General features: G+C 51.0%; 1 protein-coding gene and 1 long non-coding RNA gene across 8 annotated transcripts in view; both read right to left on the bottom strand.

The window, feature by feature from the left end:
- LOC134910709 (uncharacterized) overlaps nucleotides 1-20143 on the bottom strand; it is a 323989-nt gene extending 303846 nt beyond the window's left edge. For 2 of the 7 annotated variants that reach the window (XR_010176274.1, XR_010176276.1), the window contains exon 1: nucleotides 19697-20143. This is a non-coding gene — a long non-coding RNA (uncharacterized LOC134910709). The remainder of the gene's footprint in view (nucleotides 1-19696) is intronic. The other 5 variants (XR_010176266.1, XR_010176269.1, XR_010176264.1 and 2 more) reach the window with 5 other exon arrangements.
- Nucleotides 20144-25809: 5666 nt separating this feature from the next.
- The window catches only part of ETNPPL (ethanolamine-phosphate phospho-lyase), a 45942-nt gene continuing 43976 nt past the window's right edge, over nucleotides 25810-27775 (bottom strand). Inside the window, exons 12-13 of the mRNA XM_063919009.1 lie at nucleotides 27378-27439; nucleotides 25810-26375 (exon numbers count right to left, since the gene is read on the bottom strand). Coding sequence (XP_063775079.1) covers nucleotides 26259-26375; nucleotides 27378-27439 — 179 coding nt within the window. The 3' untranslated portion in view covers nucleotides 25810-26258. The remainder of the gene's footprint in view (nucleotides 26376-27377; nucleotides 27440-27775) is intronic.

The following is a 27775-nucleotide window of genomic DNA, read 5'->3' as shown; positions in this document are numbered from 1 at the left end:
GAAGCCTTAATGGGACATGTGAAACCGTAAGGTTTTTTGTCTATGGAATTTCATCGCTTTTTTTAAATTTATTTTTTTTATTCAGAAATGTAAAATTTCACTGTAAGAATAAACATTTGATTTTTTAAATGTTTAATGAAAATGTTCGTATAACATCACTGTTCTGTGCAAAATAATTTTATTTACCAAACCGAATTGTTTAAGGTCCGTACACACTTAACGATTTAATGAGCGACGTCGCTCATTTTCCCCCTCCTTGAGCGACGTCGCTCGTTTTATCGTTAAGTGTATATGCCGCCAGCGAAGAAACAATGCGCGGCCCCGCGGGTCGGCAACAATCGTCGCTGTCGGTAGGGCATGCATGAAGGATGTGGACTGTCGTCCACGACCTTCATACAGGGCTGGCGGGGGCGTGACGTCACTGAGCGATATGAGCGGTCATACCGCTCAGTGTGTACAGCCGGCCGCCGGCCCGGGAGGGGGAAACATTAGACAATGTCGCTCACAGAGCGACATCGTTTAATGTGTATGGGCCTTTAGACTTTGGTCAAAATATTTTGCAGCTGATGCAGGGAGGGGGGTAGGCGGCAGCAGCATGTAACTGAGGCTGGAGGTAGGCGTGAAATGCATTGCTTGTACGTGTGAGTGCGTGGTGTCAGGTGCTGCGCATGTATATGTGTGTGTGTCAGGTGCTGCCTGTGTATGTGTGTCAGGTCCTGTGTGTGTGTGTGTGTGTGTGTGTGTGTGTCAGGTGCTGCGTGTATATATGAGTGTGTCTGATGAAGCGTGTGTATGCGTCAGCTGCCGCACGTGTGTGTGTGTCAGGTGTTGCGGGTGTATATGTGTGCGAGTATCATGTGCTCCGCGTGTGTACAAGTGTATGTCTGGTGCTGCGCATGAATACGTATGTCTGTGTCAGGTGCTGCGCGTGTACATTAGTGTGCGTCAGGTGCTGCGTGTGTACATGAGTGTGTATTAGGTGCTGTGCATGTACATGAGTGTGCGTCAGGTGCTGCGTGTGTACATGAGTGTGCATTAGGTGCTGCGCATGTACATGTGTGTGCGTCAGGTGCTGCACGTGTCTATGTGTGTGTCAGGTGCTGCATGTGTATATTAGTGTGTCTGATGGTGTGCGTGTATATGTATGTGTCAGGTGCTCCGTGTATATGTATGTGTCAGGTGCTGCGTGTATATGCATGTGTCAGGTGCTGCGTGTATATGCATGTGTCAGGTGCTGCATGTTTATTTTATTGTGTCTGATGCTACGTGTGTGTGTCAGGTGCCGCATGTGTATATGTGTGTGTGTCAGGTGTTGCGTGTGTATGTGTGTGTCAGGTGCTGCATGTATATTTTATTGTGTCTGATGCTACGTGTGTGTGTCAGGTGCCGCACGTGTATGTGTGTGTGTGTGTGTCAGGTGTTGCGCGTGTATGTGTATGTCAAGTGCCGTTCCCCTTCTTCCCATCCCAGCTCTCTCTATAGAATACAGCTCTGCACCCAGAGAGAGGGAAAGACCAGGGGGCTGATCACTGCACTGCTCACTTTTTGGTCATGAGTTCGGCCTCCTGTTTCTTCCAGTGCTGTGTTCCTGCAGCCCAGCCCTCCCTGTTGTGCCAGAGAATCAGCCCTTCCTTCCCCTGCCAGTGAGAGAGAGTCCGAGGCAGAGACACTCTTCCCGTAGCTGGCCTACCCCCAGTACTTCAGCACTGGCCATGCGGCAGTCAACAAAGGAGACCAGCAGGGGGTTCTGGCAGCATCAGCTGTGGCCGCAGCTGGATCGGGGAGGCCTGCAGTGTCTGAGGTGGGCAGCACTTCCTCCGCCGCTGTCACCTTCCCCTGCCGGAGAGAAAGCCAGAGACATACCCTTCCCGCAGCTGGGCTACCCCTAGTACCTCATCGCTGGCCAGGCAGAAGTCTATGGAGGGGACCGGCAGGGGTTTCGGGGCCGCAGCAGCAGCGGCCAAAGCCAGATCAGGGAGGCCTGCAGGGTCAGAGCTGGGCAGCACTTCCACCAACACTGTCACCTCTGTGCTGGGCATGTACACCAGTCCGTACAAACGGAGGTGTCCACAACAGGCAGCAGTATAATGAGTCAGACAAACTCATTACACGCTGCCCACTGCTGCGCCGCATGCCCTCGATGGAGGAAGCCTAGATGCGGTCCCCAGCTGCAGCGAGGGAGAAGGGTGATCACATCACCCTTCAACCCGGCACCTCACAATCAGCTGGGGATCTGCAGTAGCTTCATCTCTCTCTTCCTCTCCCTCTCTGACAGCACAGCAGCCCCTCTGGGTCCCATGTAGCTCTGCCCCCCTGCTCACAGTTCACTTGGCCTCTCCTGATTAAAAAGAAAATAAGAGCCTGACCTGCTGCGTCAAAATTAACTCTGACTCCTCACAACAGTGTGGACTGCGGGCGACGTCATATGCCAATTTGGGTGTGCTTGCCGCACTACCTGCCCATCAAGCCCAACGTGGTGCCATGGTGCCAGCCCCACCCACTATACGGATTCCATTTTGTATTAGGAACCCTATAACAACATTCCGACATCCCTCCCTATGACGCTGCCATCCATACACTGCCATTCTCATATATCCGTACACCGCCACTCTCATACACAACTGTACACTGTTGCTCTCATATATCCATACACTGCCGCTCTCATACATCCGTACAACCCCGCTCTTATACATCCGTACAACTCCGCACTCTTACAGACGCACACTGCCGCACTCTTACAGACGCACACCATCACACTCATACAGCCGCACACCGATGCAGTTATACAGCCGTACATTGCCGCTCTCATACATCCGCACACTGCCGCTCTCATATATCCGCACACTGCCGCTCACATCTATGCATACATAGCCTCCATACATCTACACATCAAATCCCCGCGCAAGGGAACACTGAAATCACTATCACTTTTCCCCGGGGTGTGACCACAGCCAGCCACTACTCCGGCCACCTTCTTGTGACACCAAAATGCATCTTACATATCATCAGGGTGGTGCTGCTGTTGGGGGCAGGTTGCTGCCTCAGTCTCCTGGTTGGTGCTGCGATTGGAGGGGGTACTGCTTCCCTGTGCTGCCACTGTCTCCCGGATCATCGTGCCGCTGGCTGAATTGCAGCTTGACGCTACTGCTGCCAGGAGTAACAGCTTTCTGACTGTTGTTGCTGGTGGCTGCCTACTGCTCATTGCCGCCGGAACACTGACCGGCTCGGCAGTGATGCTGGCAGAGGAGTAGTGGCGGTGGGGTGGGGGGGTGCCTGCTCCCTTCCCTTGAGCATGCCGCAGTGTAAAAAAATCAATAATAAATAGAGAGCATACCAGGGTGAGAGTCTGTATGGATCACAGTGATTACACGGGGCACAGCATAAGGACACCTTGCTGTGAGGGGCTCTGCCCACACAGATTGCTGCACCCTCTCTGATGTCAGCCGCTGCCCTCTCGTTCTCTGGGCAGCCAGTTCCAGTGTGAGGTAGGAGAGGAAGAGAACACACAGGTGTTAGGCGCCGTGGTCCGCGATGTCCTCGCGGCCCGGCGCCTAGCAACGCCGAGCGTGCTAGCCGCCGGCTCCCTAGCAACGCTAGGACGCCGGGCGCGCTGAGCCGCCTGGACCCTAGCAATGGGGACGCCACGGACGGACTGCGCTCCCCGTTGTAGGGTCAATCAAGTGAACTACACACACACTTGTCTTCTGGTCGTGCAGCAAGGCAGCTGCACGGCATTGTGCTAATCAGGCTCTGAACTTCTGATTGGAGGACTCCCTGCTAAATACCTTCTCAGTGCCTCACACAGACGCCGGTTATAGCTTCCTGCATGCTGCTTTGGTTTGCTGACGTCTGTTCCAGTTCTGCTGTGTCCGGTCATTCCTGTCCTCAGAGTTCCTGAATCTTGGTGTTGTCATCTCTTCCCAAGGAGACTTCCAGTCCTCATTTACCCGCAACAGTCGCTAGAGGATCTCGTGTGGTTTTCGTGAGTGGCAGCTCTGCCGCGTGCTGCGGCCTAGGCCGCTTTATTTTGTATTTTGTGTTAGTGCATTTGCGGAGGTTTCCGCTCCCACAGTCCTCTCCGGAACTCGCCGGTGCCGGGTAGGAGAGTGGACAAGTGGGTATTTTAGTTGTCCTTTTCCCTGGCGGTTTTCCGCACATACTCTAGTTTAAAGTTAGTTTTGAGCCCCTGGCTTTGTTGTTTAGTAGAGGGCCCCTTGTTATCACCCTGTCTCGGATTTCTCTTTGTCTCCCATTAAGACCTGAGGGGCCATCGGAGTTGGGCAGACGTAATCCGCCCTTCAAACGCGGCTGCCATGGGTCCAAGCAACCATAGTCTCGCAAGAGATTTCTGACAGCACGGGCGAGACAACGGAGATAGGGCGCCAGGGGCTATTCCCGTTCCCACTCCCTTTCCCAGCATTACGTTCCAGTACTCAGGTCCTTGCTATAAGATATCCCCAGACCAGAGTATTGGAATCATAACAACAGGAGAGCAGCCCTGATATATAACAGAGGTGGAAGTTCTATAGGCAGCAGAGACGGAGACCAGCCTGCCTGTCTCCCAGTGCCCTGATCACTACACGCCACCAGCACAGCATTACAGGAGGGTCCTATAGTGCTGCCCTGAGCTAACAGGTGTGTGTACCAGTGTACCCCGTACAGTGTGCTGCGCCCTGGTGTCTCTGAGAGGGGTGAGGTCACCGTGCCGCTTTAGTATATGGCTTTTCCTTAGTACTGTACGTTACAGCCCTGCACTAGTAGTGGCAACTCTGCCCTATGTGAACCTGTGAGGTTATTTTCCTATTTACAGAATAACCGGGGAGAAGGCGGCCATATTGCGGCTCTCAAGAGAAGGCACTCTAGTACACCCCCTGCTGCCGGCCACTGTGCAGGCGCAACAAATTGAAATGCCCGATCTCTATAATGGGGCATATTTCTCTTAATTAAAAAAAACCTGTAACTTTCTGAAAAACCACAACCCCAAAAGGCACTTCACAGGGACATGCTCTATCTAATAAAACAAACCCCAAGTCATATATATATATATATATATATATATATAATAAGTAAAATCTTATTATATATATATATATATATAAATCTATTTCTCGTAGTCCGTAGTGGATGCTGGGACTCCGTAAGGACCATGGGGAATAGCGGCTCCGCAGGAGATTGGGCACAGCTAAAGAGAGCTTTAGGACTACCTGGTGTGCACTGGCTCCTCCCCCTATGACCCTCCTCCAGACCTCAGTTAGGATACTGTGCCCGGAAGAGCTGACACTAAGGAAGGATTTTGAATCCCGGGTAAGACTCATACCAGCCACACCGTACAACTCGTGATATTATACCCAGTTAACAGTATGACAACAACGGAGCCTCTGCACAGATGGCTCTCAACAATAACCCTATTGTTAACAATAACTATGTACAAGTATTGCAGACAATACGCACTTGGGATGGGCGCCCAGCATCCACTACGGACTACGAGAAATAGATTTACCGGTGAGTAAAATCTTATTTTCTCTGACGTCCTAAGTGGATGCTGGGACTCCGTAAGGACCATGGGGATTATATCAAAGCTCCCAAACAGGCGGGAGAGTGCGGATGACTCTGCAGCACCGAATGAGCGAACTCCAGGTCCTCCTCAGTCAGGGTATCAAACTTGTAAAATCTTGCAAATGTGTTTGACCCCGACCGAGTAGCAGCTCGGCAAAGTTGTAAAGCAGAGACCCCTCGGGCAGCCGCCCAAGAAGAGCTCACCTTCCGCGTGGAATGGGCTTTTACTATTCTAGAATGCGGAAGTCCCGCCGCAGAATGTGCAAGCTGAATTGTGCTACATATCCAGCGAGCAATAGTCTGCTTTGAAGCAGGAGCACCCATCTTGTTTGGTGCGTAGAGGATAAACAGCGAGTCAGTTTTCCTGACTCCAGCCATTCTGGAAACAAATTTTCAGGGCCCTGACTACATCCAGCAACTTGGAATCCTCCAAGTTCCGAGTAGCCGCAGGCACCACAATAAGTTGGTTCAAATGAAACGCTGAAACCACCTTAGGCAGAAATTGGGGACGAGTCCTCAATTCCGCCCTATCCATATGGAAAATCACATAAGGGCTTTTACATGACAAAGCCGCCAACTCTGACACATGCCTGGCCGAAGCCAGGGCCAATAGCATGACCACTTTCCACGTGAGATATTTTAACTCCACGGTTTAAAGTGGCTCAAACCAATGTGATTTAAGGAAATCCAACACCACGTTGAGATCCCAAGGTGCCACTGGAGGCACAAAAGGAGGCTGAATATGCAGCACTCCTTTAAAAAAAAGTCTGAACTTCCCGCAGGGAAGCCAGTTCTTTTTGGAAGAAAATCGACAGAGCCGAAATCTGGACCTTAATGGACCCCAATTTGAGGCCCATAGTCACCCCTGACTGTAGGAAGTGCAGGAATCAACCCAGTTGAAATTCCTCCATTGGGGCCTTCCTGTCCTCACACCAAGCAACATATTTTCGCCATATGCGGTGATAATGTTTTGCGGTCACGTCCTTCCTGGCTTTGTTCAGCGTAGGAATGACTTCCTCCGGAATGCCCTTTTCCTTCAGGATCCGGTGTTCAACCGCCATGCCGTCAAACGCAGCCGCGGTAAGTCTATGAACAGACAAGGCCCCTGCTGCAGCAGGTCTTGTCTGAGCAGTAGAGGCCATGGGTCCTCTGAGATCATTTCTTGAAGTTCTGGGTACCAAGCTCTTCTTGGCCAATCCGGAACAATGAGTATAGTTCTTACTCTTCTCCTTCTTATTATCCTCAGCACCCTTGGTATGAGGGGAAGAGGAGGAAACACATAAACCGACCGGTACACCCACGGTGTCACTAGAGCATCCACCGATATCGCCTGAGGGTCCCTTGACCTGGCGCAATAGTTTTCTAGCTTTTTGTTGAGGTTTGTAATCAGCCGGAAGACTTCTGGATGAAGTCCCCACTCTCCCGGGTGGAGGTCGTGTCTGCTGAGGAAGTCTGCTTCCCAGTTGTCCACTCCCGGAATAACACGTGATTTTCCGCCCATCGGAGAATCTTCATGGCTTCTGCCATCGCCATCCTGCTTCTCGTGCCGCCCTGTCGGTTTACATGGGCGACCGCCGTGATGTTGTCTGGGTGAATCAGTACTAGCTGACTTTGAAGCAGGGGTCTTGCCTGACTTAGGGCATTGTAAATGGCTCTTAGTTCCAGAATATTTATGTGTAGGGACATTTCCTGGCTTGACCATAGTCCCTGGAAATTTCTTCCCTGTGTGACTGCTCCCCAGCTTCGAAGGCTGGCGTCCGTGGTTACCAGGACCCAGTCCTGTATGCCGAATCTGCAGCCCTCCAGAAGATGAGCACTCTGCAGCCACCACAGTAGAGACACCCTGGTCCTTGCAGACAGGGTTATCCTCTGATGCATCTGAAGATGCGATCCGGACCACTTGTCCAACAGATCCCACTGAAAGATCCGTGCATGGAACCTTCCGAACGGAATTGCTTCGTAAGAAGCTACCATCTTTCCCAGGACTCGCGTGCAGTGGTGCACCGACACCTGTTTTGGTCTTAAGAGGTCTCTGACTAGCGATGACAACTCCTTGGCCTTCTCCTCCGGGAGAAACACCCTTTTCTGTTCTGTGTCCAGAACCATCCCCAGGAACAATAGACGTGTTGCAGGAACCAGCTGCGACTTTGGAATATTCAGGATCCAGCCGTGCTGTTGTAGCACCAGCCTAGAGCAAGTGCTACTCCTACCAACAACTGTTTCTTGGACCTCGCCTTTATCAGGAGATCGTCCAAGTACGGGATAATTATAACTTCTTTTTTTCGCAGGAGTATCATCATTAACTTGGTAAACACCCTCAGTGCCGTGGACAGACCAAACGGCAGCGCCTGGAATTGGTAATGACAGTCCTGTACCACAAATCTTAGGTACACCTGGTGAGGAGTGTAAATGGGGACATGCAGGTAAGCATCCTTGATGTCCAGTGATACCATGTAATCTCCTTCCTCCAGGCTTGAGATAACCGCCCTGATTCCATCTTGAACTTGAACCGTTTTATATACGTGTTCAAAGATTTTAAATTTAAAATGGGTCTCACCGAACCGTCCGGTTTCGGTACCACAAACATTGTGGAATAGTAACCCTTTCCTTGTTGAAGGAGGGGTACCTTGACTATCACCTGCTGCGAATACAGCTTGTGAATTTGCCTCTATCACAGCCTCCCTGTCCAAGGGAGATGTTGGCAAGGCAGATTTTAGGAAACGGCGAGGGGGAGACGTCTCGAATTCCAGCTTGTATCCCTGAGACACTACTTGTAGAATCCAGGGATCCACCTGTGAGCAAGCCCACTGACCGCTGAAGCACTTGAGACGGGCCCCCACCGCACCTGGCTCCACCAGTGGAGCCCCAGCGTCATGCTGTGGACTTAGCGGAAGCGGGGGAGGACTCTTGTTCCTGGGAACTGGCTGTATATATATATATGCACACACACTCATGTATATACATGCATATACATGTATACACAAATACACGTATGTACATGTTTATGTATGTATAATACACTGATAGAGTACATTATATTTATGAATTAATTGCTTCCCGATTCTGCAGCAGCATCATCAGCACCACCAGTGTTACTCACAGTCACTTCACACTGACTGCTGCACAACACATCACTTAATTTCTGGGCCGCCCGCCACCTGGTGAAGAGACATGGGAGATGAAGGACCAGCAGTGCCACGTTGAGCGGAAGTATTGTGAATTAGTTACCCACACACTCCTTGTGACACCTGCTCCCCGTCTGCCCTCCCAGCAGCGGTGGTGGGAGGTACAGAAATGAGCTGCAGGCTAGGCTCCACTGATCACACACTCAGCGATCACTGTGCTACAGCAAGCGTGGCGTGCAGCGGTGCTGGACATTAGGGAGTGCCTGTGCGCACCAGGCACCCCCTGTACACACGCCTATGCGCTACCACCCCCCATATGCCACACTACATCACTATGCTATAGCCCTCCCATATGCTGCACTTCATAGTTACACTATACCCCCCATACAACATACTACATCACCACATTACACTACTCACAATAAAATTAAAACATCCCAGTTCCTCATTCTTAATAAGCTCACGTGAGTTCTCTCCCCAACGGAGCTCCAGACCAAGTAACAATGAAGACACCAGCAGCGTGTAGGGGGCAGGCCTGGTCCACTTGTCAGGAGAGAGCAGTCACTGGAGGGTAAGAAGGGGGCGGGGCCTAGTCCTACAGACGGGAGAGAGCACAGACAGGAGAGAGCAAGGTACAGGGGTAGAAGAGGACGGCTGATGTGAAGAAGGGGGAGGGGCCTATTCTTACAGGCTCTCAAAATTCGACTTTTTAAAATTCGACATTTGACAAATTCGACTTTTCTGCAATGGTACAAATGCAGCAGTTCGACAAAAGTATATTCAATTGAAGTTTGTAAATTCGACAACAGTGCTTTTAAACAGTAAATTCGTAATTTTCAATCCACCACACTTTGCAGGCGGAATCTAATAAAAAAATTAAAACATGTTTTTTTTGCTGTTTTTTGGGGGGTAATAGCATATCTATTTATATTAGAAGGGATTAGGTACTTGGTTTGTCTTTTTTGGAGGCACAAGTATTATTTATATATTTTTTAAAAGATTATTATTTGTTTGTTATTTTTAAATGGAATGTGAAAAACCCGGAAAAAAAATTTGCGTGGGGTCCCCCCTCCAAAGCATAACCAGCCTCGGGCTCTTCGAGCCGATCCTGGTTCTAAAAATCCGGGGGAAAAACGGACAGGGATCCCCCGTATTTTTAAAACCAGCACCGGGCTCCACTAGCTGGACAGATAATGCCACAGCCGGGGGTCACTTTTATACAGTGCCCTGCGGCCGTGCCATTAAATATCCAACTAGTCACCCCTGGCCGGGGTACCCTGGGGGAGTGGGGACCCCTTCAATCAAGGGGTCCCCCCCCCCCAGCCACCCAAGGGCCAGGGGTGAAGCCCGAGGCTGTCCCCCCCATCCAAGGGCTGCGGATGGGAGGCTGATAGCCTTGAGAAAATTGAAAGAATATTGTTTTTTCAAGTAGCACTACAAGTCCCAGCAAGCCTCCCCCGCAAGCTGGTACTTTGAGAACCACAAGTACCAGCATGCGGGAGAAAAACGGGCCCGCTGGTACCTGTAGTTCTACTGGGAAAAAAATACCCAAATAAAAACAGGACACAGACACCGTGAAAGTATAACTTTATTTCACACCTGCCGACACACACATACTTACCTATGTTGACACGAAGCAGTCGGTCCTCTTCTCCCAGTAGAATCCACGGGTACCTGAAAATAAAAGATAATTATACTCACCTGATCCAGGTTCCAGATTAAATCCACGTACTTGGCAAAACAACAAACCGAACACCCGGACCAGACGGACTGAAAGGGGTCCCATGTTTACACATGGGACCCCTTTCCACGAATGCAGACATCCGAATCTCGCGGGAATCAGCGGGATGATGACGTTCGGGCGCGCTCGGGTTAGCCGAGCAAGGCGGGAAGGTTCGAACCTGCCTCGGACCCATGTAAAATGGGTCAAGTCCGGAGGGTCCGGATTCCGACGAACCGAACCCACTCATCACTAGTATGTACGTGTGTGTCAGGTGTCGTGCGTGTACGTGTGTGTGTGTCAGGTGGCGCGTACCTACATGTGTGTATGTCAGGTGCTGTGCATGTGTGTACGTACACGCGTGTATGTGTCAGGTGCCACGCGTGTACGTGTGCGTGTGTGTGCCAAGAGCAGCACGTGTACATGCGTGAGGGTGTCAGGAGCCACGCGTATACGTACATACGTGTAGGTGTCAGGTGCAGCACGTATACATACATACGTGTGTGTGTCAGGAGCCGAGCGTGTACGTACATGTGTGTGTGTCAGGAGCAACACGCGTGTGTGTCAGGAGCCACGCGTGTGCATACGTGTGTGTGTGTGTGTCAGATGCCACACGTGTACGTACGTACGTACGTACGTACGTACGTGCGTGCGTGCGTGTGTGTCAGGTGCCGCGCGTGTACGTGTGTGTGTGTGTCAAGTGCCGCGTGTGTACGTACGTATGTGTGTGCCTGGAGCCGCGCGTGTACATACATGTGTGTGTGTGTTTCAGGTGCTGTACATGTATGTGTGTGTCTCAGGTGCTGTACGTGTATGTGTGTATCTCAGGTGCTGCATTTGTATGCGTCAGCTGCCACGTGGGTGTCAGGTGTTGAGCGTGTATGTGTTTGTGTCAGCTGTCGCATCTGTATGTGTGCGACTGTCAGGTGCTGCGCGTGTATGTGTGTGTCAGGTGCTGCATGTATATATGTGTGTGTTAGGTGCTGTTCATGTATGTGGGAGTGGCAGGTGCTGCATGTGTATATATGTGTGAGTGGCAGGTGCTGCGTGTGTATACGAGTGTGTGTGAGGTGCTGCGAGTGTATGTGTGTGTTAGGTGCTCTGAGTGTATATGATTGTGTGTCAGGTGCTGTGCGTGTGTGCGTTAAATGCCACATGTATATATGTGTGTCAGGTGCTGCGTGTGTGTGTGTGTGTGTGTGTCAGGTGCTGCATGTCTGTATGTGTGTGGGTGTGTCAGGTGCTGCATGTCTGTGTGTGGGTGTGTCAGGTGCTGCATATCTGTGTGTGGGTGTGTCAGGTGCTGCATGTCTGCGTGTGTGTGTGTCAGGCGCTGCATGTCTGCGTTTGTGTTTCAGGCGCTGCATGTCTGCGTGTGTGTGTGTCAGGCGCTGTATGTCTGTGTGTGTGTGTCAGGCGCTGCATATCTGTGTCAGGTGCTGTGTGTGTGTGCGTGTCTGCGTGTGTGTCAGGTGCTGCGTGTCTGCGTGTGTGTCAGGTGCTGCGTGTCTGCGTGTGTGTCAGGTGCTGCGTGTCTGCCAGGTGCTGCGTGTCTGCGTGTGTGTCAGGTGCTGCGTGTCTGCGTGTGTCAGGTGCTGCGTGTGTGTCAGGTGCTGCGTGTCTGCGTGTGTGTCAGGTGCTGCGTGTGTCAGGTGCTGCATGTCTGCGTGTGTGTCAGGTGCTGCGTGTGTGTCAGGCGCTGCGTGTCTGCGTGTGTGTCAGGTGCTGCGTGTGTGTCAGGCGCTGCGTGTCTGCGTGTGTGTCAGGCGCTGCGTGTCTGCGTGTGTGTCAGGCGCTGCGTGTGTGTCAGGCGCTGCGTGTGTGTCAGGCGCTGCGTGTCTGTCAGGCGCTGCGTGTCTGCGTGTGTGTCAGGCGCTGCTTGTGTGTCATGTGCTGCATGTCTGCGTGTGTGTGTCAGGTGCTGCATGTGAGTAAGTCAGGTGCTGCGTGTGTCAGGTGCTGCGTGTGTGCCAGGTGCTGCGTGTCTGCGTGTGTGTCAGGCGCTGCGTGTCTGCGTGTGTGTCAGGCGCTGCGTATCTGCGTGTGTGTCAGGCGCTACGTATCTGCGTGTGTGTCAGGCGCTGCGTGTGTGTCAGGCGCTGCGTGTCTGTGTGTGTGTCAGGCGCTGCGTGTCATGTGCTGCATGTCTGCGTGTGTGTGTGTGTGTCAGGTGCTGCATGTGAGTATGTCAGGTGCTGTGTGTGAGTGCGTGTGTCAGGTGCGTGTGAGTGTCAGTTGTGTGCGTGTGTGTCAGGCGCTGCCTGTGTGTCAGGCGCTGCCTGTGTGTCAGGCGCTGCCTGTGTGTCAGTGTCAGGCGCTGCCTGTGTGTCAGGCGCTGCCTGTGTGTCAGGCGCTGCCTGTGCGTGTGTGTCAGGCGCTGCCTGTGCGTGTGTGTCAGGCGCTGCCTGTGCGTGTGTGTCAGGCGCTGCCTGTGCGTGTGTGTCAGGCGCTGCCTGTGCGTGTGTGTCAGGCGCTGCGTGTGAGTGTGTGCATGTGTGTCAGATCCGTGTGAATGTTAGGTACTGCATCTGTGTGTGTGCGTGTCAGGTGCTGCGTGTGTGTCAGGCGCTGCATATGCGTGTGCGTGTATCAGGTACTGCGTGTGAGTGCGTGTGTGTCAGGTCCGTGTGAGTGTAAGGTGCTGTGTGTGTGTGTGTGTGTGAGGTGCTGTGTGTGTGCGTGTGTGTCAGGCGCTGCATATGCGTATGCGTGTCAGGCATTGCATGTCTGTGTGTGTCAGGCGCTGCGTGTCTGGGGGGGGTGGCCGGACACACAGCAGAGAGGGGGGGGGGGTGGCTGGACACACAGCAGAGAGGGGAGGGTGACCGGACACACGGCAGGGAGGGGAGGGGGTAGGGGGTGTTCGAACACAGCGGGAAGAGGGGGGGGGGGGTTGCCGAACACACAGCAGTGGAGGGGAGGGTAGGCCGGACACAGCAGGTGAGGGGGGGGGGGGGATGGACACACAGCAGGGAGGGGGGGTAGGCAGGACACACAGCAGGGGAGGGGAGGGGGGGTAGGCCGGACAAACAGCAGGGAGGGGGGGGGGGTAGGCCGGACAAACAGCAGGGAGGGGGGGGGGGGGGTAGGCCGGACACACAGCAGGTGAGGGGGGGCTGGACACACAGCAGGGAGGGGGGGGAGGCCGGACACACAGCAGGTGAGGGGGGGGGGGTAGGCGGCTGGACACACAGCAGGTGAGGGGGGCTGGACACACAGCAGGTGAGGGGGGGGGGGGTTAGGCCGGACACAGCAGGGAAGGGGGGTAGGCCGGACACACAGCAGGGAAGGGGGGGGGGGTAGTCCGGACACACAGCAGGGGAGGGGAGGGTGGACAGACAAACAGCAGGGGAGGGTAGACAGACAAACAGCAGGGAGGGGGAGGGGGGGGCGGGCATACAGCAGGTGAGGGGGGGGGGTAGGCCGGACACACAGCAGGTGAGGGGGGGGGGGTAGGCCGGACACACAGCAGGTGAGGGGGGGGGGGGGGTGGCTGGACACACAGCAGGTGAGGGGGGGAGCTGGACACACAGCAGGTGAGGGGGGGGTGGCCTTATTATAATAACCGTGAGGGGGAGGAGTCTGCGGCGGTGGGTGAATGAGATGTGGGGGGGGTAGGCCGGACAAACAGCAGGGAGGGGAGGGGGGGTAGGCCGGACACACAGCAGGTGAGGAGGGGGGGGCTGGACACACAGCAGGTGAGGGGGGGGGCTGGACACACAGCAGGGGGGGGGGGCGGGGGAGTAGGCCGGACACACAGCAGGGGAGGGGAGGGTGGCCGGACACACAGCAGGGAGGGGGGGGGGGTAGGCCGGACACACAGGGGGGGGGGGTAGGCCGGACACACAGCAGGGAGGGGGGGGGTAGGCCGGACACACAGCAGGGGAGGGGAGGGTGGCCGGACAAACAGCAGGGGGGGGGGGGGTAGGCCGGACACACAGCAGGGAGGAGGAAGGGTGCCCGGAGACACAGCAGGGAGGAGGGAGGGTGGCCGGAGACACAGCAGGGAGGAGGGAGGATAGACGGACACACAGCAGGGAGGGGGGGGGTGGCCGGACACACAGCAGGGAGAAGGGAGGGGGGTTGGCCGGACACATAGCAGGGAGGAGGGAGGGGGGGGGGGTTGGCCGGACACATAGCAGGGAGGAGGGAGGGGGGGGGGTTGGCCGGACACACAGCAGGGAGGGTGGCCGGACACACAGCAGGGAGGAGGGAGGGTGGCCGGACACACAGCAGGGAGGAGGGAGGGTAGACGGACACACAGCAGGGAGGGGGTGGCCGGACACACAGCAGGGAGGAGGGAGGGGGGTTGGCCGGACACACAGCAGGGAGGAGGGAGGGGGGTTGGCCGGTCACACAGCAGGGATGAGGAAGGGTAGCCGGACACACAGCAGGGAGGGGGGGGGGGGTGGCCGGACACACAGCAGGGAGGGGGGGGGGGGGTGGCCAGACACACAGCAGGGAGGAGGGGGGGGGGGTTGGCCGGACACACAGCAGGGAGGGGGGGGGGGGGTTGGCCGGACACACAGCAGGGAGGAGGGAGGGGGGGGGGTTGGCCGGACACACAGCACGGAGGAGAGGGGGGGTGTAGCCGGACACACAGCAGGGAGGGGGGGATGGCCGGACACACAGCAGGGAGGGGAATTTGGAGTCTGGCTATAGGTGCACATTACGTGGGGGGGGGGGGGGAGGGGTTGGTGAGCTGGAGGATAAGTAAAACAGCTGACACGACATGGGAGTTGGAGTGCCAGCAGGTCACACTAGTGTACACAACACATAACAGGGGGGAGGTGTTGGGAAGAGGTGCGGAGCAGGGAATTGAGCAGTGCTGGGAGTGGCAAGTAATTGCCAGTCAGCCTTGTGCTGGGCACATCCAGACGTTGATCACATGCCACTGTTTTCTTACCCAGACACCTCTGCCGCTGTGTGCTAGATCTGTGAGTGCGCCACCCCCCTCTCTTCTCCACGCCACTGTGACTGGCCTGGCAGAGCTGTCTTCATTGAAGCAGCGGGGGAAGGGGTGGTAGAATGCAGGTGTCCGGGTCTTCTCCCCCTATAAGGTGCTGTTTCCAAGGTCCGCTGGAGGGGGAGTGGCCAAAGTGTTTCATCAGCCCCTCTACACCGCCGCAGCTCCCGGCCTCCCAGAGTACACCTTCCTCCTCGGCTCCTCCTCCCTTTCCTAAGAAAGTAATGAAGAAGGGGTCGGGGCCTATTCCTGCAGACGGGAGAGACGGAGAGCACACTCGGGAGAGAGCAAGGTACAGGGGAAGAAGGGGGCGGGCTGAGTAAAAAAGGTGCGGGGCCTATTCCTACAGATGGGAGAGATCACAAATGGCAGAAAGAAAGATACAGGGGATGAAGGGGGCGGGCTGAATGAAGAAGGGGGCGGGTCCTATTCCTGCAGATGGAGAGAGACAGGGGGGGGGGGGGGTTGGAACATAGAGAGGAGAATCAGAGAATTGGGAGATCAGAGAGGCGGGTTGGAGGGGGGATCGGAGTGCTCTTGCTGCTTGTGAACCTGTAGCGGAGGAGGAGGATGGGGACCCAGAGTCTGGTGGCGGAAATTGTGGGTGGTGGGCCCAGGTGCAGAAATATGCTTTGGGCCCCTCTCCTCAAGTTCAAAATATGTTGCTTGGTAGTGGAGAGAGAGAGTGAGAGGACTACAGGGAGAGGCAGTGGGTGAAGGGTAGAAGATGACAGGGAGAGGTAGTGGGTGAAGAGGAGAGGGTTAAAGGTAGAGGCAGTGGGTGAAGGGGAGGTGGTTAAAGGTAAAGGCAGTGGGTGACGGGGAGACAGAGGGTGACAGGAGAGGTAGTTGGTGACGGGGATAGGGGGACAGGAGAGGCAGCAGGTGATAAGGAGAGGGTGACAGGGAGAGGTTTAATGGTTACAGGGAAAAACAGTGGGTGACTAGGAAGAGGCAGAGTGTGACAGGGAGAGTTAGAAGGTGACGAGAATTAGAGTGTGACAGGGTGAGGCTCAGGATGACAGAGTGGGTGAAAGGAAGAGACGGTGGGTGACTGGGAGAGAGTGGGTAACAGGTAGAGGGTGACGGGGAGAGGCAGAGGTGAAGTCTTTATAGGAGGGAGTCAAGGGGGTAAATTGGGTTTAAAGGGTTCACTGGGATTCGGTATGTGTGTGCGAGAGAGTAAGACAGAGAGAAAAAAGGAGAGACATGGAGATTAGACATAGAGATACATACATGTATGTCTGTGTGAGAGATATGTATGCGTGTGTGAGAGATATGCATATGTGTGTGAGAGATATATATATATATGTGTGTGTGTGAGAGAGAGCGATATACAGTATATGTGTGTGCGAGACAAAAAAAATTAGAAAGACATGGATAGAGAGAGAGACAGAGCGATCTACATGTGTGTGCGAGTGAGACAGAAAAATGAGAAAGACATGGGGCGGGATGTACTAATGTACATCGCCGCCCTGCGCCATGATGCTGATCGCATATGTACTCAGCATTGCGGAGGACAGCTCTTCCGATAAGAGCTGTCCTCCGCGATGCGCAGCGGCAGCCTGACTTCCGGGATTCGGCCCCAGAAGTCAGTCTGTGCATGCGCAGGGAGACGGGGGTGGCCGCAGGGCATGCTAGGAGGGATCCGATTAGATCCCTCACACAGCGCCGCGGAGAGAAGCCCCATAGGCTTCTATGGACGTACCCCACCGCGGCGCTGTCCTGCCGGCCTGGGGTTAGTACATCCGGAAAATGCGGTAAACAGGGAGTTTACCGCATTTTCCGCTTAGTACATCCCGCCCATGGAGAGATAGAGAAAAAGAGAGACAGAGAAATAGAGAGAGTGAGAAACAGACAGACATGGATAGAAACAAAGAGAGAAAGACATGAAAAGAAAAACATGTATGTGTGTGAGAGAGATATGTATGTGTCTGAGAGAGACAGAAACATGTAGTGAGACATGGGGAGACAGAGCAAAAGGGAGAGACAGAGACAGAAAAAGGGAGAGAGACACAGAGAGACAGAGAAAAGGAGAGAGACAGACATGGAGAGATAGAGAGACAGAAATGGAGAGACAGAGAAAAAGAGACATGAAAAGACAAACATACTGTACGTATGTGTGAGAGATGTGTACAGTGTGTGTGTGTGTGTGTGTGTGTGTGTGTGTGTGTGTGTGTGTGTGAGAGAGAGAGAAAGGTGTGTGTGTTAGACAGAAAAATGAAGAGAGACATGAGGAGACAGACATAGGGATAGAGACAGAGAAAATGGGATATTTACAGAGACAGACATGAAGAGAGAGAGAGACATGAAAAAAAAGAGATACAGAGAAAAAGAGAGACATGAAAAGAGAGAGAGAAACAGACATGGAGAGACAGAGTGATATGAAAAGAGACAAGAAAAGAGTCATGAAAAGAGAGAGAGAGTGAGATATCAAGAAAGAGACATGAAAAGAGAGAGACACATGAAAAGACAGAGACAGGAAGAGAGAGAGATGGACATAAGAGAAAGAAAGTGATAGACATGAGAGAGAGACATGAAGAGAGATATGAAAAGAGAGACACACAGAGGGAGAAACATGGAGAGACATGAAAAGAGAGAGGGAGAGAGACACATGAAAAGAGAGAGACACGTGAAAAGAGAGATACAGAGAAAAAGAGAGACACATGAAAAGAGATATGAAAACAGTGAGAGACACATGAAAAGAGACATGAAGAGAGAGATACACATGAAAAGAGAGAGAGACATGAAAAGAGAGAGACACAGACATGGAGTGAGAGAGACATAGATTGACATGTAAAGAGTCATGAAAAGAGAGATATGAAAAGAGAGATGAAGAGACAGTGAGAGACATGAAAAGAGAGAGATACAGAGAAAAAGAGAGACACACATGAAGAGAGACTTGAAAAGAGAGATAGGCACATGAAAAAAGAGAGATACAGAGAAAAAGAGAGAGAGAAAGACATGGAGAGAGAGACAGAGTGACATGAAAAGAGACAAGAAAAGGGCGCTATGAAAAGAGAGTGAGAGATCAAGAAAGAGACATGAAAGGAGAGACACATGAAGAGAGAGACACACATACACATCAAAAGAGAGATAGGCACATGAAAAGTGAGATACAGAGAAGAAAAAGAGCCAGACACATGAAAGAGAGAGTAAAGGCCCGTACACACTGGTCGATGTATCGGCCGTTCTCTTGAACGGCCGATACATCGCGGGACCGTCGGCCAGTGTGTACGGGCGATACGTCTGTGAACTCCGTCGTTCACAGACGTATCGCGGCGGCCGCGCAGCACAGCCGACAGCCAATATATCTATCGATATATTGGCGCGTCGCTGTGTGTGTACGGGGCGGTCGTCCGACCGCCCGTACACATGCTGCGGCGGCCGGCGGTGATTGACAGGTGAACTGGGCGGGCGCGAGCGCCCGCCCGCCCAGTTCATGACGTCAGTCCCCGACGGATCGGGCTGTGTGTATGCACAGCACACTGCCCGATCCGTAAAAAGATATATCTGCAGATCAATTGATCTGCAGATATATCTAATAGTGTGTACCCACCTTAAGACACATGAAAGAGAGAGTAAGACACATGAAAAGAGGCAGAGAGGACAACACCATCACCCTCCACACCCCTAGATAGACAATGTCAATCTTTTCCTCCAGCAACGCCCCCTCTCCCCCCCCCCCCCCCCCCCCCCCCCATAGACAGACACTTCCTCTTCCCATAGACAGACAGCACAATCACCCCCCCTTCCACAGGCAGACAGGACAACACCATCACCCCCCCCTCAACACAGACAGCTTTGCACCATCTTTTCCCCCAACATGACCCTTCTCTCCCCTGCCTAGCCAGACAGGCGCAGCACCATCATTCCCGGACAGCACATGGGCACCATCGTTCCTCTTGGTCAACCTTCTGGCCGCGCGAGCTTCCGAAAAGGGGGCGTGGCCTACGAAAAGGGGGCGTGGCTTCGTGGGAGGACCCGCGATCGCGAGTCACGCCCCCGTTTTCGTCACTGAGGGGGCATGCCCAGCGCTCTGTGAGCTGCTGGCATGCCCCCTCTCCCTCTGTCTGCACTGAATAGACGCTGTGCGCATGCGCACAGCGTCTATTCACCGCTGCTCTGCTAAGCAGGGCAGCGGGTGACAGCCTCCCAACTGCCCCCCCCCCACCGCGGGACACTGCGGCCCGCGGGTGGGACAGCGGGACAGTCCCCAAAAAACGGGACTGTCCCGCGAAAATCGGGACAGTTGGGAGGTATGATGATGGAAGTGACCAGGGCCGGAGGGTGATGGAGGTGACCAGGGGTGCTATGTATAAGGCTTACCGGGGGACATGGACTCAGGAAAGCTTCTCTGCTCTCTTTATTTTCGCGCCGGGGCCGGTCACTAGATCATGACGTCGAACCCGGCAATAGCAGCCTGTCTGTGAGAGGGGATGAGGACGGTAAGAGAATGGGAGGAGATGTGAAGAGAGGGGAGTGGGCTCCCTCTTCCTCCTCCAGCTAGACCGCCTCCTCCTCCTCCTTTATTACAGACCACAGCCGTGCGTGCCCAGCAATACATTCATAAAGATAAGTCAGTATAATTAAGTTTGACACATATGGGCCCCTTCATTACCATGGGCCCCTGCGCATTGCACCCCCTGCACCAGTGGAAGTTCCGCAGCAGCAGCTGCAGTGCTAGGCTGCGTCTATAATGACGGGATAAATACTGCACAGTGCTAAGCACTTTTGAACTTCCCGCCCCTGGCTGACTGTGCTGTGATCACGTGGTGTAGGAGCCGGCCCTGCCACCGCTCCTACACCACGGAACAATAAAACTAACGTGAGCCGTGCCAGGGCCTATAATTATCACACTATGCCCCCAGTAACCCCAAAACACCCCCTTACCCCACTGTATCACCCAAGTGTAGGCCGTTCCCCTCCAGTTTACCAACAAAAACCAGAGGCGAGGAAAAAGTCGTCCATGTTAGTACACCCAAGTGAAGCTGCCACTGTACACCCCCTGCTGGCGGCCACTGCGCAGCCGCAACAAATTGAAAAGCCCTATCATTATAATGGGGCATATTTTACTTAATAAAAAAAAAACTATAACTTTCTGAAAAACCACAACCCCAAAAGGCACTACACTGGGACATACTCTATCTAATAAAACAAACCCCTAGTCTTTCTTTGTCCTCTACCCTGAGTTATGCCTTCCCAAAAATCTCCTCATTCACTCTATAGGAAAACGGTGTCAATAAGCCAACAAGGAAGTAGCAGAAAAAAACTGACAGTTGGAACTTTAGGTTACTCCCAATTCCTCATTTTTTATTATTTTGCCCTGAAATTTGGCATGCAGCACCGGGTGACGATTCTACGCTCCCATGCCAAATTTCAGCTCAGTACGTCCAATCAGTTTTGAGGTGTAGCCCCTCAAATACCATGCCCCCATCTCAGAAGTTCCCTATGGGAGAATTCCGTTTGTTCGATTCAGCCTTAATATAAGGGCACGACCGTGCCCTTTTAATATATATATGTGTAGATATATATATATATATATATATATATATATATACACACAGACACACTAGTTTTACGGACCCAGCATATACTGGGTCACCTCAGTCCCCACCCCCATGATTGGCTCCACCCAGTTCTGGAAACCCCCCCATGCAAATCCTGCGTTTGCCACTGTATGGGGAAGCGATCCTGACATTGAGCTGTGGCACTGCTAGGGAAATCTGACATTCCTCCAAGGCAACCCCTTCTGTGAATGGAATGCAACAGTGAAATTCCCTGTTATCATAGGCGTGCACAGCGAATTTTATTAGGGGGTGCCCCGTCGGAGGGGTGTCTAGCACCGCCTTTTGGCCGTGTTTAGCACCATCTATTGACGGTCAACGCAATATAAAATATCCACCCTTGTACCAATCCTAATAATGCAGATACATTGTCAGATGTTGTGGTGTGCACCAAACAAACACCCCTGATGGCACTCACTGCAATTACATTGCTCCTTCTCGGCCTGGTCTGGCTCCCCCTCACTTTACCCTGCAAGCTGCAGCAGCTTACTTACAAGTCAGTCACTCACTGACACTGACAGTCGCAGACTAGTACTGCTGCTGCTGGAAAAACAAGTGACGCGTCAATGCTGCTGCGGACCGCCTGCCAGTATTGAATCTGTCTTCCTAAGAGGAACTCTGGCTGCATGCTGATCCTCATCAGTGGCTGACGTTAGCATAGCATAGAAGGAGAGAGGTGGGCGTGTGGCGGGTGTGATGGGTGGGCGTGCGAGCAGCATGACGTCATCACGTCACATCACACTGTTTTTGTACATAGAGGTGGAGCCGAGAGTTTGAAAGCCGGTGGCAGTGGCACCCTTGATTAACCCAGGCGTCCAGTCAGTAATGCAGTCCTGACAGGGTGCAGCGCAGAGGGGACAGTAATCAGCCTACTCGGCGATCGCTGCATCAGGCATGTGAGATCGGGGTTCCAGACATTAGGGGGTGGCTGTGCACACCAGGCACCCCCCCTGTGCACACCTATGCCTGCTATCACTGATAAAGGGCTTTTCACTGCTCCATGAATAGAACCAATCCGTTCCTAACTCTTTTTACAGGCATTTGTTTGAAATATAACAGTAAAGCTATGTATACCTTAATAGATATTTTACCCATCCATTGAACTGTTGATATATCTGTAGTGCATCAGCGGGTGTGTACACCCGATATGTCTGTGAACTATGTCGTTCGCAGACATATCAGGTTATCAGTGCAGTACAGCTAATGTCGCATAATCTTGCAGAGACAGAATAGCGACATGTCTGGCTGTTTGTAAGGGCAACTCATAGACTGGCTGCAGGGACTGACATCACAGCTGGGCAAGTTGTGACATCAGGACAGACACTAGACTGGCCGTTTAGTAAGTATGTATGCTTAACAAATTGTCTACTATGTCAGATTGAGAGTTTTGGGGCAAAAAAGTGATTGTAATATAACGGACTATTGCTTGGTGTGTTCTACACTCAGCCCTAATGGAGATGGTCATGGTGCCAATCTATACTAATGTTTGCAATCCAGCCAGAACACAATGCTGTGCTGAAGTTATTAGTTTCTTGTATTTTGGGCACAGACTAATCTGTGCTGAATGATAACCTTTGTATGTACAGTATATTCTCCTGACAAGCTTCTGCCCAACCCTAGTCATAGAAAAATATAATACATTGACTAATGTTGCTGTTTCTGCTCAACAACAGCAACCAAAAATAAAGTCTGAATCAATGCCAGTCTTACTAGGAAGATGATCCAACAATTGTTCCTCATCGCCCAGAAAGGAACTGTATGAAAGAAACTGAACCAATAAAGATTGAGTTCAAATCAGGACACCACATACAGGATGTCATGAGGCAGAGCAGTGGCTGGTTGTGTAACACAATTTCTAGCTTGCGTTTACCTCAGACTTAGAAACTTTTCCAAACTAAAGCTAAATGGAGTATTTATTCTTAAATAACGGGAACTGTAGTCTATGGAAATGTTATCTGAAATCCATAAGCAGACCTATAAATTACTAAAAACTTATAATACAGTACTATGATCAGGTGGCACCACCCAAATAATTGTTAATTGTAAAATATTTTTTTATGTAAAAAGTTGTTGTATGTCAGATTGGTTTAGCAATTGTTTCCCTGTATTTGTATTCATTTGTAACCCAGTAATTGAGCGTAAAGACTGTATATCTTTATGCCTCTGCATTGTTGTTCACAGTCACAGTGGACTTTGGGCCTAATTCAGACCTGATCGGTGCTGGGCGAATTCGCACAGCAGCCGATCAGGTCTGAAGTGCGCATGCGCCGGCGCCGCAGTGTGCCGGTGCATGCCAGACAGCCGATGGCTGTTGTAGGGTAGCGAACACCTCTGCCTGATTGACAGGCAGAGGCGGTCGCTGGGAGGGAGGGGGTGGGATGGCGGCATTAAGCCGCCATTTTGGGGGCACTGTCCGGCCAACGCAGGTGTGGCTGGACCATGCCGGGGGCGGGCCGCGGCAGCTGCATGACGTCACACGCAGCCACTGCGACCCAGCAACGAGTAGATCCCGGCCAGGGTGCAGGAGCTGCGCTGGCCGAGAGCTACTCCTGAAGTACAAAAGCATTGCTGCATGCGATGCTTTTGTACTTCTGTGGGGAGGGGGCGGGGGCGGTCCAGACATGCGGGGCGGACTAGTCCTGTGTTGGGCATTCCCACGCATGTCAGTGTGCCTAATCGTAGCCCTGCAAAATTTTGCAGGGCTACGATCAGGTCTGAATTAGGCCCTTTGTGCCCAAGGTGCTAGCTGGTGCAAATAATTGCTCCAGGTATTTCCATGGAGAGGGACAAGTTTTCTTACAATTATATATTTATAGATCAAATACAATTTTAAAAATATATGGCACCATAAAAATGCTTTTGACGCAAACCTGGCCAACCTGTTGCTCACAAGTTGTGACAGTACATATCCAAGCATGCCTTTCCACAGTTTTAGCATTGCTTAATAGCAAGACTGTGGCAAGGCATGCAGGGACTTGCAGTTTCACAAGCTGGAGAGTCATAGGTTGATCAGGCCTGTTTTGACAACTCTGTTCTAGATGACATGTACTGTAGTTTGGGACGCTGGCTATGAAAACAACAACTTACTTTAAGTCAAGTTCTAAATATAGGGATTAAATGACAAAACCAATATGGACGTATTAATCACAAAGTTGCATAATCCAAAAAGGGGAATTGCCAACACCTCATATGCTACAACGTAATAAAAAGATTTACTGTTTGGATGGAACTGTTTGGTGGTTTCTAAACCTCTAACCCAGAGTAATCCCTCCTTGAGCCCACTGTGGTTTGCAGGCCTGCACAGATCACTTAGACTTTTGGGGCCGATTTATCACAACCTACAAGTATATCTGAGGATGCGGATGTGTTGTGATAAAATCGGACCAACTTTCAATGCGATTATTGATTACACTGCATGGATGTATCAATAATCAATAATCGCATAAATGGACAGCGCATTTGAGAAAACCTCTAATCAATCACAAAGAAGAGTACAAAAACTGGACAGTGGAACAATGGCGGGGAGTATTATGGATTGACAACTCACGGTTTACCCTTTTCAGATCTGATGGACGTGTTTTGGTTTGGAGATTGCCAGGAGAACGTCTGATGCCAGAGTGATGCTGTAGGGCTGTGTCAGCTGGGTGTGGTATGGAAGGTAGATAGTAACTAGGTCGACGGTGTCTAGGTCGACCACTATTGGTCGACAGTAACTAGGTTGACCGGGTCTCTAGGTCGACAGGGTCTTAAGGTCGACATGGTCTAGGTCGACAGGTCAAAAGGTCGACATGAGTTTTTTTAATGTTTTTTGGGTGTTGTTTTCTTTGTAGAGTGACCGGGAACCCCAATTAGTGCACCATGTCCCCTCGCATGGCTTGCTTAGCTCGCCATGCGAGGGCAAGGTGCCTCGCTCCGCTATCGCTTTGCTTGGCACAGATTACCGTTCCAATCATAGTCCACGTGGATCGTTAAGTATGAAAAGGTTAAAAAAAAGAAAAAATTGTGAAAAACTCACGTCGACCTTTTGATCTGTCGACCTAGAACATGTCGACCTAGAGACCCTGTCGACCTAGTTACTGTCAACCAATAGTGGTCGACCTAGAGACCCGATCCCGTGTCAGCTGGTTTGGCATGGGCCCACTAGTCGTTATGCATGGTCATATTAACTCTGAGAATTACAGGTTGAGTATCCCTTATCCAAAATTCTGTATAGAGATGTTCTTGATAGTTCTGTGCTCCCTACATTGTGTCGAGTTCTACTGAAATGACAAATGTTTTTATCAGGATGACAATGCCACCTATCATGTTTCCAGGGTGATGCTGGTCTTGTAAACAGAAAATTCAGGAACCCGGATGGACTGGCCAGCGCAGAGTCCAGATCTTAACCCCAGAACCTCTGGGATTAATTTGAGTGTTGGGTGCATTTTAGGTTGTTTCAACCTTCAGTGTCACAGTCGGTCACTGTACTTCAGGCGGAATGGCAAGATGCATGTGGTGGACCTACAAAGTACTGACGTCAGTACAATCTCTGTTACATTTATTTTATATATTTTTTCTGTTACTGTTACAGAGACTTGGTTAAGGTCAGGGATGTGGCACTGTTAGTTCAGAGACAAACCATTTTTTCTAACCAGAAATGTTTGCAGGTATGGAATATAGGCTACTGTATGAAAGGTAGACTAAGGTCCTTACATATAGACAAGACAAAATATATGTGAAATTCCACGTTGCAGGAAGGTCCTTAATATGGAAAGAGTGATCACGTACTGTACAGTACCTTTCCAAAGGAGTGATTTACTAACCAATATTGAATACAAGACACATATACAGTATAAGTAACGTACAGTAAAACAAAGCAAAACTTCTAAAACTTAATTTTCATAACTTAAATAGCTTTATTGGCATTAACATATGTAATGTAATTTTTTTGTGTCTAAATGGTACAGAACAATAGTCAACATGCTTACCAAATGAAATACAGTTAATGTTCTCAACATGATTATATCATTCACCATGTTAGTTGAGCTAATTAATGTGTAAAGCCTGGCATCATGTTTTACTAACCAGAATGAATAAACAGGTAATTTGATGCTGTAGCTATTAGAAAATATATTGTTTATAACAGAAATATGTTAACGTGTGTTTGATATATTTAAGCCATTAAAACATGGATATAGTTTTCATTCCAATATAATATATTGAAATAGCAGGAATACATAGACTAAAATAGAAAGCACTGTAAACCCCGTTTAGACCCCACCATACTCTGGTTTTGTAATGAAGTTTTGAAGCAAGAAAAAAAAAACACAAAGCCTGGATCTCATCTAGGTTCTGATTCGTTTAGTTGTAACTACATGTTTCTCTGCGTGATAACCGCTCCTTTGAGGTCTACAGGCATTTCCATGTAAATTGTTAGCGCTGTCGTGTATGTGGCTGGGATCCTGTAAAACAAACATTGCATGTAGTCATGGTTATTACATATATGGCAAGAGTTTTACGACAATGTAATAGCACAAGTCAGCAGACTTCGTAATTACTACAAAATGGTGACAGCAGTAAGATTTTAATTGGTAATCATTATATTTGGAATTAATGGGCCCAGGGGCATATTAAGAGAGGAGGGGGCCTGTGTGCAGCCTCCGACCGGGCCCCCTCCTCTGTGGCCAGCTGCCAGAAGTGCTGAACACTAGTAGACTCCAGGCCACCGCGTGCTATTTTCCCTGCTATCTCCTACTGTGCATGCACAAAATGAAAGGAAAATGTCCACCGTGCCATTCTCCGAGTGATTTTGCAGAGCTGCTGCAGGACGCGGGAGAGGTAAGTGTTGAAGAACATGGGTGCAGGGTGTACGGTGCAGGTCTCTCTGAACCCAGGGGCCTGTGTGCACCATACACCTTGCACCCATTATAGATACGCCACTAAATGGGCTTGATTCACGCCCACTTTTTCCATTCAACACCCCCCCACAACCCAAGTCCCATTTTTTTAATACTATCCCGCTGTCTTGCCCACGGCCCCCAGTGTCCCACTGGGGGTAAAAGTTTAAAGAGAGCACTGTCACTGTGATACGCATGCAGGCCTGCAAGTGTGGTGGAACGCTCGGTTACGGTGTACCATTAAGAATCTAGCCACCGGTACGCCGTAACCCCCACTCACAGCTCAGTGTGAAAGGGGTATAAATGTATCTTCTGCAATAACACATTTCAGATTCATTGGTATTCATGCTTTTTTCTATTGTATGAGAGCACAAATATACTATACATAATATAAATAGGCAAGAAAAATATACATAAAAAACACACTGGCTTCATACAACATGGACCATATTGTATATTGGTAAATAACTTTTAGCCTCTGAGCTGTGATGTGGACTGACATGAACGATTACATATACTCATGATAGCATTGTGTAGCAAGGTGGTGCAATACAAATAATAACTTACTTTTCTTTTGTTTTTATTTGGTTCAGCCACAACTTTTGATTTTTCCTCCGCTTTTTCAAAAGCTAGAAAACAAACATATGCTTATATTCACCAACATTGCACATGCATATAATAAAGTCATTGTACGGCAGTACTGCTCTCTAAAGTGATCTCATATTCTGTATCAGTGGAACAGTGCAAACAGGTTTATTAGTTTGTAACTGTCTTGAACAGAATGGTATAATATGCTATGAGTGACTTGAATATACTGTATTTAAATTATGTTGTAAAATACATCCTTAGATTTGGAAAGTATCAATGTGATCTGACCATGCCAGTTAGGTAGCTAAAGGGTATATAATTCCCATTATCAGAGAATAACATGCACAACATACAGTATGTTGGCTGTGTTGTGAAAG

Source organism: Pseudophryne corroboree, chromosome 1 (assembly GCF_028390025.1).
Source record: "Pseudophryne corroboree isolate aPseCor3 chromosome 1, aPseCor3.hap2, whole genome shotgun sequence".
Classification (NCBI taxonomy): domain Eukaryota; kingdom Metazoa; phylum Chordata; class Amphibia; order Anura; family Myobatrachidae; genus Pseudophryne; species Pseudophryne corroboree.
The sequence above is the reverse complement of the archived record's forward strand: the minus strand, read 5'-3'. Positions and strand labels throughout refer to the sequence as shown.